The sequence below is a fragment of the Myripristis murdjan genome, chromosome 3 (genome assembly GCF_902150065.1).
Source record: "Myripristis murdjan chromosome 3, fMyrMur1.1, whole genome shotgun sequence".
In the NCBI taxonomy this organism is placed as follows: domain Eukaryota; kingdom Metazoa; phylum Chordata; class Actinopteri; order Holocentriformes; family Holocentridae; genus Myripristis; species Myripristis murdjan.
Genome location: NC_043982.1, coordinates 3,749,275 through 3,758,300, shown reverse-complemented (window position 1 = coordinate 3,758,300; position 9,026 = coordinate 3,749,275). Strand labels below are relative to the sequence as shown.

The following is a 9,026-nucleotide window of genomic DNA, read 5'->3' as shown; positions in this document are numbered from 1 at the left end:
CCAAAAAAGTTACAAGAAAATTATTAAAATAATGTATTCAAATCTTATATCAGTGATTCCAGATCAGATTTCTTATGTTTGGGCTGCGTTCAGGCGCTTTTCACAAGTATGTAACACTGAAAATAAACAGAAATGATAACAGGGTCTTCAGTATTCTTTATTAAACAAACAAACAAACAAAAAAAAAACATGCAAACAAAGATAACAGATGCTCAATCAAATCTCTCAATTAAAAGCTATATTACTGATTGGTGTAGCAATGTGAAGCCATTGGTGTAGCAATGTGAAGCCATATTTGATTTGAATCAAATCAAATCCTGAATCCTTATGGGACAGGCCAGCGAATGGCATCACACAATATCAAAAAAAACCAAAAAACATTCAATTCATGGAAATGTTCAGGCGATCACTGACATGCAGCTCAAAGCGCTGGAGGCACAGCTCTGTAACACAGCAGAGGGGGGGGATTAAGGGATTAAAACAGTGCTTTGCAGAGCAATAGGGAAACAACAGGACAAGCTCATGAACCAAACCTCACCAAAGTGTTGGCGAAGCCTCTCTGTCTTCTCGGCATGGCGCTGCAGGTCCTCGATCAGCTCAAAGAACCTGGCAACATGAAGCACCACATGCCTTAGAGGACTATCCGAGCATTTAAAGTTCAAGTACCAGGGCCCAGATTACAGAAACATCCTATTTTAACTGAGTGGTAACCACGGTAACGAGGGTTAGCGCCTGATTCAAGAAGTCATTACCGATGTACAGTTACTAAATCATTGTTCCTATTCTGACTAATCTGAATAAAATCTGTGGCGTAACACTACCTGGTCAGGACAGTTTAACACTAATCCTGTAGTGAAGAGAGTTTTGTTTTTTTTTGTTTTTTTTAAGATTTTGGGAAGTTAGCGTTGCCTTTGTAATACACATTTCTCATCTTGTATTACAAGGAGGGGTTGAAAAGAACTCAGAAACTCTAAAACTTATAAAAAAAAAAATATGAAAATAAATTGGGAATCTTCTTTTTTTGTTCTCAACCTCAAGAGTCTGTCCTGGTCCCATAGCCTTCCTTCAGTCTGTATGTACTGCCTCAAGTTCTCCCAGTCTGCAAGTACACACACACACACACACACACACACACACACACACACACACGTAATTTTCTTGATCCTAGTGGACTGTTCTGCCTTATTCTGTTTTGTTTCCACATATTCATACTTGTTCCCAGAAAAAAAAATCCTGAAACAAGTGAAACTCTTGGAGATTTTCTTTTTCAGTGTATGTTTGTAAGAATTGCAGCGGCATCTTCAGGCTGTTTGGGTTATTGCAAACAAGGACATAATTTTTACATGTGCGGACTCAATATGTAAACACCTGAATAGGGCAAAATAATAATGTGAGATACTGTGAACATTTACCTGGACTGTCCTCTTCAGCAGATGCAGGGCTCTCCCTCCCTGCCCTTCGAGCCTCTGCTAACTCCACTGACCTGCAGAGGTAAACCACCACAGGACAACATTTTCTACAGAATTTATTACACCCTAGCAGACTAAATAAAGAGAACAAAAACAGCAGCATTTTAAACAGTATTAATCTTCCTTCCTTCCTTCTTCCTTTAAGTAACACTTCACCCCACTTTATCATTTTTTTCATAAATAATGACAGCAGATCAATGGGTGTGTGTCTATGACGTGTGATCTCTGATAATGTCAAGAGAGTCTTGTCTCCTGCAGATGTACTTTCAGGATGTTGGACTAACGTAAACTACAATCTACATGATGAAGTTTTCTCACCGTTGCACTCTTTTGGCTATGGCGATGTCTTTTTCAGCCTTCACCCTGACCCCTTTGTTTTCCTTATCCAGGTGTGTCCGAAAGCTTTGAACATTTTTGACTTGTTGGACAGAGAAGAACACAGCAGACTGGTTTCAGACAACATCTGGTCCATATTTGTCTTGCTACTGCAATGATCTGCTCCTGTCTCCACTGACACTCAACATCCCATATAGTGTCCTCCTTCCCCAATGACTCTCTCCCTCTCTCACCCCAGCGTGTGTGTGTGTGTGTGTGTGTGTGTGTTTGAGTGCATGATTGTCTGAGTGACACAGGTGTGCTGGAGTCATAGCATAGCCCCACACAATGCTGCAGTCAAGCACACCTACACTACATATAACCAGTCACCCACCTCTACGTCACCAGATCTTAGTCTCTGCCCAGTCACTGAACTTCAAATCTCAAGACACTTGTTGCATTTACATTTCGTCTGCCCTGTCCATCAGCCTCAACTGCAAACTTCCCCCGGTGTTCTATCTGATCAGGTGATTAATTACAGTCTCCTGGTGTTCAAAGATGTAGGTCCATCCCCTTTAGGATCGCTAGACTAAAAACCAACAGGACTGGATCCTGAGGACCAGAGACTTCAAAAGGAGTCATTCTTACCACAATGTGAGATTTACAAATGCTGCAGTTTCTGCTTCTGGCCAGTTGAAACACTGTACCTACGATACACAGCATCATGTTGCTGATGAAGATGCTTGCTATCACAAGCCACAGAACGATGAAGCCTGTCCAGTAGGGATGATCTTCTTCCGGAGTTTTCTTGACGATGTGGCGCAGCACGTCCGTCCAGTGGTCAAATGTGAAGATGATGGACAGCGTACACATAGTCATCGCTATGTCACTGTTGTTTAGAGACACAGACGTATTCATTCATCAGTACTCATATGATTTGTTGTCAAGCCTTGTTCGCCAACTGATGAGGACTTAATATATAAGTAAAATAATAAGTAGACAAATTACTTTTTAGAGAAAGTACTTAGTAAAGTAATGTGATCATGAGTTTGTGAAAAGTAACAAGTAACTTTACTCAATTACCGTTTTTAGATTAATCAATACAGTAATCTATCTGTTGACTGATCACTTACTTAAAGTAGTTCCTGTCGTCTGACTCCTTCGGGTATTTGTGAAACTGTTCGACTGCCACCTCAGAAAAGACGAAGAGCAACACCAGCAGGAACACCAGAAACGGGCTAAGATCCTGGACCCAAGAAGGACAGAGAATTCAGTCCTAATCATACATGCATCCGATGTTTGATTCATTTTAAAAGATAGAAATATGCATTTATGTACAAATCTATTTATTTTTATATCTGAGTGAGAGAGAGCGAGAGATTGAAATTGAGCACAAATTAACTCTTGGTAGTTTTGTCCTCTACCTTCGTGGTTTGGTAGATAGTTTGCGCAACAAACTGAGCTCTGCGGGACCTGGCAACTGTCTTGAAGGTGCGGAGCAGGCGAAGTTCTTTAAAGACACGGAAAACCTCCATGGTTCCGACGTTTGATCCAATGGTCATCATGAGGGTTGGTACAAATGACTGGGTGGGCAGAGGTCACAACAACACTGACTGACAATGTTTTTAGATGAACGACCACATGACGTGAATTCATGCATGAAAATGCAGTCATTACGTAGAGCATTAAGTACACGTCATTTCTCATTATTAAGAACCAACACGAGTTTCAGTGAGATAAGAGAATCCTGCTTGTTTCCAATGCATTCTCATTTGTTTCAGGATTTTTTCTGGGAACAAGTATAAACATGCTGAAATAAAGCAGCCCATTGGGATCTAGAAATAGACACTTGATTAAAATGATGAACATTGGAAACAAATTGATCTGTACATTAGTGGTATCATCTCATCCCACTGGTAGATTTTTGGCCCTGTTAAGGGAAAAATACGATTTTAACCCTGACTATGAAGCTAGTACAGATTTGTTGTTGCAGTGTTTCACTTCTTTTATTAAAAAATTAAAATTATTAAGTGGACATCCTCGGCCCACTGTCCTTACCAAGACGGTGATGAGGAAGTCAGCGATGTCCCACTTCCTTTTCCAGAAAGTCCAGAAGTCGTCTGCCCACTTTAGGATAATCTCTATGAAGAATACCATAGCACAGATCCAGTCCACAGCTTTCAAAAAGTAGTACAGCGTCTTCCATTCCTTCTTTGGGACGTCATTCCATTCTGGAGATGTGAGGATGAATAAAAACAATGTCTTTAAATCACACAAATAAGCGGTATCATCACAAAATTGTCATGAGACCCATACCAAATATGATACCCCTTGATATTATCAAGATATGGCATTTTTTCTAAACATTTGTAAATATATTATGAAGGTCAAAGACACTAACCTGCTTCGATGCCCAGCGAAATGGCATTCACTAAGATGAAGCCGATCATTATGCCGTTGAACCATTTACCTGAGAGCATTTTGTTAAGGTAACAACATCTTTGACAATGTATCTCAACAGGGCAGGAAAGTAACATAAAAAGTCTGGATTCTTTTCAGAGAGAAGAGCCAAAAATTAGACTAATTTTGGCTCATTTGTTGAGAGACAACAATAAGGAAGAGTTTCAGGTGTGAGATGGCACAAGGGCAACAGCACCCTGACAATATTTCAATGCTCCAAGAATGACAAGGCAAAAGACAAGTGCTTCAAAAGAGTATGACTGAAAAAGTAACTAATGAGAGAGGAAGGAGCAGCAGAAGTTGCTGTGTGTGATAAAATCACACATGTTGTTGAAACATACTCTCTAGAACCCTGTGGGCACGCAGACTGAGACCAGACGGTGAGGTGTCTGGCTGTGGTGGGTCCTTATCTGGCAGACTGGTGGGGGCTTCATCATCTGTCACACAGACAGAGGAAAATATGCCAATACACACCCACAAAAATACACACATGCATGCATATCAACATAGTGTGGTTATATGAATGGTACACATTCACATTTTGTAGTTTCTATTGTAATAAACCAAAAATTATTCTGAGAAATTAATTCTCAGAATATGTGAAAATGTTTTCAGGTGATGTGTCATCCTATCACATTCATTTGCACAGAATTATTCATGTAAAAATATGCAACAGCGCCCTCTGTGGCCACAGACTTGGGTGGTGCCCATTGTTGTAGGTCAGGGGTCTCAAACTCATGCCATGGAGGGCCAAGAGGCTGCAGGTTTTCATTCCAACCAACAACTCCACCAGGTGATTTCACTGATTAGTCCCGCCTCTCTGTTTCGAGGTAGGGTGATCAGTGAAATCACCTGGTGGAGTTGTTGGTTGGAATGAAAACCTGCAGCCTCTTGGCCCTCCATGGCACGAGTTTGAGACCCCTGTTGTAGGTTTTCTATGTTTTGAGCTAAAGGGAATACCACAGCCAACTTTTTTCTGTTTTTTCTGTTTTTTTTTTTTCCTGGTCATGTAGTACCAGTTTTAAAAAAAATTGCCCCTTTCTACTCCATAGACCTCCCAGTTTTATGAAAAGAACATCTTTCCACCTGTGAATTATTCCATTAACTTTTAAAATGGCTGCCTTTTTGGGATGGATTCGAAAAAATGGCTAGCTTTCTGAAATGCAGATGAATTCTCATCTGATTAGGCCTTGGGCCCACATTTTTAAACAATTAATCGATTAATTAATCAATTGGTAAATTTGGGGGGTTGGGGGTAGGCGAGCATCATCTTGGTTGAATTTTGTTTTAAATCTCTAAACTTTAATTTATTAAACCAGGATCGGCAGCCAACACATGACTGCCATTGGTCAGTGATTTGCTTGTTGTTGTCCTTTCAAAATGAATTGACACACTGCAGTTCATTCCACATTTATCAAACACACAATGCAGTCTTAATCCTATTCTTTTCAACAATTATAAATGAATTCACCAAAAAACAGGCACATTCTATATCCCCTTGTAACACCCACCTACAGTAACACTTGGGTCTCCTGCACAGTCTCTGTCAAACCCCTGCCCTGATTGCCAACCGAAACAATTCCAAGATACTGATTTTTTTTTTTTTTTTTTCCAGAAAGGTTCTGGGAATCACAACCTTAAACATCAGTTCTATCTAGACACAGTTACATTACAACATGCAAAAAACTAGGCTACACATATTTATGTCTCAATGTGGCAACTGGTAGTTTTCAAATGGCTGTGAGTGAGCTGAGAGATAAATCAAGACAGACATTTTATGCAATTAAAAGAAATGTCAAACTCATTGCTGTATATAGCAGTGGTATAGCATATAGTGCCCACTCAGAGGTCATTTGAAATTTGCTAACCAGGACAATCACCCCATTGAGAAATTCTATGTTGAATTTTGCTGAGCAGAAGTGGGCCAATATCCCCTCCTAATTACAACTGAAAAAGAGCCACTCAATTCAATAAGCACCTGAAACCAAATAACCCCAACAGCCTCCACCACAAAGCACTAAACTCCCTAGAAATGAACTTGGAGAAAAGCCTCTTTACAGCCACCCTGTTCCCTGACATCGACCAAACACCCACTTCCTCAGGACAGACCCCAAACCACATGGCTATGAGCAGACAAAAACAAGAAATACTGCACACCATAAAAAAATCAAAGCAAAATGGATTGTTATTTAGCCCTAAAACGACAACACACAGTGGCAGAATACATGACCACTGTCTTTTAGGAAAGAAACCAAACTGTTGCACACTGACAGCTGAATATGTCACCTCGTGCCACCAGCTGAACGACGACCATGGAAACACAGGAGGAAACCATCACTCCTCACAAAAAGGCTCATCTGGATCAATATGTTCATGTAAAGAAGTTATTGATGAACAATACTGATAAGTTCTTAATGGTTTTGTTGTGCCATCATGTTCGTTGTAGCTTTGTGATTGAAAATGTTTAAGCTTGTTATTGTTTACATTGTTATCATTTATATGATGCCAATGAATGTTACTCATTTTCTTTATCTGTTATTTGCTCTGGCAATATCGACACTGTGTCGTCATGACAATAAAACTCTATGAATTGAAAATTCAAAGAGAGAGAGTGTATAAAGGTGCTGAGAAAACACACTTCTGATGTAAACAGCCAAGCTCCTTCACATACATGAGTTTACGCTTCGCAGCATGTCTGCAACAAGACCGACTCTTTTTTTTTTTTTTTTTTTTTTTTTTACATAGATAGATTATCATCTACTACACAACTTTTACCACACTGTAGGCTACCTCCTAGATCCAACCTTGTGCGTGACACTACCTCATCCTTTTTTACCCACTCTGTGTGTGTCTGTGTGGACGCAAGGGGCAGACTAAATAAAGATGCTAAAAAATATTACAAAATGTAACCAATTCAACAAGGAAGTAGGCAAACCACCTCAGCAGCAAAAGTAGCTGTAGTCCCAATCCAGCTATACACTTGGTTTAGGCCTTTGGTTCATGACAAATCAGAATATTTCCGGGTGGTTCACCTCGCCATGGCAACAGCTGTAGCGTTTACTCATGTCACCGTGTCGGCAGAGGAGTTTGTTTGCGCAACTTTATTGACACTTCCATCGTGACAAAACAAGCACCTGTCTGTTCAGCTGCTCTCACAGTCACGAGTGCGCAGCTCGCAGCAACAATGAAGGGGGAAGTTAAAGTTAAAGCATGATATTATTGAAAATCATCTGCTGCTCCTGAAGTTATTTAAAAATGATGCTGTTTATCGGAAGCTAATTCATGGCCGATTAATATGAGCTATTTAGATGTGAGCTAAATTAATCCCAGTTAGACAGGCACTCAAGGCTGCTATTATTTATTTACTATTTATTTACTATTTAAGCTGCACAGTCACTTTCTTCTGCGCTGACACTTCTGCAGTTTTTGACACTTTTACAGCTTTAATAGCTGTCTTGTTTATTGTTTTACTGGTGGCATGTGTGTTTTTTAGATTAATTTAGTTAAATGCTTTTTATATCTTTTGTTTTTATATTGAGAGAAGCCAACGGAGTTTCATTGTACATTTTTGCATAATGACAATAAAGATCCATTCCATTAGCTGTATTCTTAAAAAAAAAAAAAAAAAAAAAAAAAAAAAAACGAATCAAAATCATACTCCAATGTGAAGCTGCACAGACACATAAAGAAATGTCTTTAGTTTTCATCTTTGTCAGTTTGGTTAAATTTGTCACTACAAGAAACATAAGGAGGCGTTGGTGCCGAGTTATTGAGTCTGGGACGTCGACATGACTGGGAGTGCTGGGTTTGTGTTGTAATACCTGTTCTAACTTCTTATATCGTGCCTCAAATACAATAAAGAAAAAACTAAAATTAATACTGAAACATAAAATGAAATAAAAATTAAAAATTAACGAACAATACTTGAGCTTGCTGAAAGTAGTAGATAAATGTTAGTAAAGACCTCAAACTTCTCTGTACCTGCTGTATCGCTGGGCTCCTCTGGACTCGTCAGGCGGAAGGTCCTGATCATCTGGAGCCTGACCCTCTCTGCTCGGGACAGACCCGTCTCGCTCTGGGCGTCCTGTGGCACAGAGGGCAGGTTGATTCACTGACTGACACTGGGCTCCACCAACCAGGTTTAATTTAAACGCTGATCCCTGATTTGTTCTAATCAGACTTTAAAATTAGGCAGGGCTCTGATCGAGTAGCTAAATCCAAGTTTGGAGATGTAATGAAACCTAAATGAACGTTAAACCAAGTTAAACCAAGATGCACAAGACGTGACTTTCTTCAAGCAGTTACCGTGAGAGCTGGGTTAGCTGGCAGTTAACGGCCAGGAGCAGCTAAAACCAAGTTTAAAGTGAAATCAAATTTCAGTTTAAATCTCTAAAGATTTTACTGAACAATAAAAAAAATTAATTACAGAAACTAGCTTGCCTGTGCCTCCATTTGTGTTGAACTAACAGCTAAATCCATTTTGTGTGTAGCCAGCTTGTGTTTTCCAAATGTAACATGAAATAACAGCTGCTGATTTGAAATGTGCTGAATAGCCTACTCGATGCTGATTGGTCAGTTGACAAAATAACAATGACATCATCATAACATAGCATAAACAAGTTTGTCTAATGTTTTCTTTTAACTGGAATTCTCATGTTTAATGTTTAATCTCCATTTTTGGCAGATGAATCTTACATAATCAATTTGATTATTATTTTGGCTAAACATTACATTCATAAAATGATTTGGCTTAAAAAAATTAGGCTACTCTCCTTTTTCATT

At 39.4% G+C, this 9,026-nt stretch overlaps 1 protein-coding gene across 1 annotated transcript; it reads right to left on the bottom strand.

Moving 5' to 3' along the window:
• Window positions 1–338: 338 nt before the first annotated feature.
• On the bottom strand, window positions 339–4,245 carry LOC115357154 (cation channel sperm-associated protein 2-like). Its single transcript, XM_030048551.1, has 10 exons — window positions 4,186–4,245; window positions 3,843–4,015; window positions 3,209–3,367; window positions 2,918–3,030; window positions 2,492–2,673; window positions 1,788–1,887; window positions 1,413–1,483; window positions 1,033–1,099; window positions 539–606; window positions 339–443 (listed from the first exon to the last, which is right to left on the bottom strand). Exons 1-10 carry the CDS (start codon window positions 4,232–4,234, stop codon window positions 382–384), a joined length of 1,044 nt encoding a protein of 347 aa, XP_029904411.1. The 5' UTR covers window positions 4,235–4,245; the 3' UTR covers window positions 339–381.
• Window positions 4,246–9,026: the final 4,781 nt, after the last annotated feature.

Excerpts from the sequence above, each read along its gene's own strand:
- LOC115357154 (XM_030048551.1), bottom strand. The coding sequence starts at position 4,234 with ATGATCGGCTTCATCTTAGTGAATGCCATTTCGCTGGGCATCGAAGCA. Across the intron at positions 3,368-3,842 it reads ACTTCCTCATCACCGTCTTG|TCATTTGTACCAACCCTCAT; the intron begins GTAAGGACAGTG and ends CTGCCCACCCAG. Across the intron at positions 444-538 it reads GAGGCTTCGCCAACACTTTG|AGCTGTGCCTCCAGCGCTTT; the intron begins GTGAGGTTTGGT and ends GCTGTGTTACAG.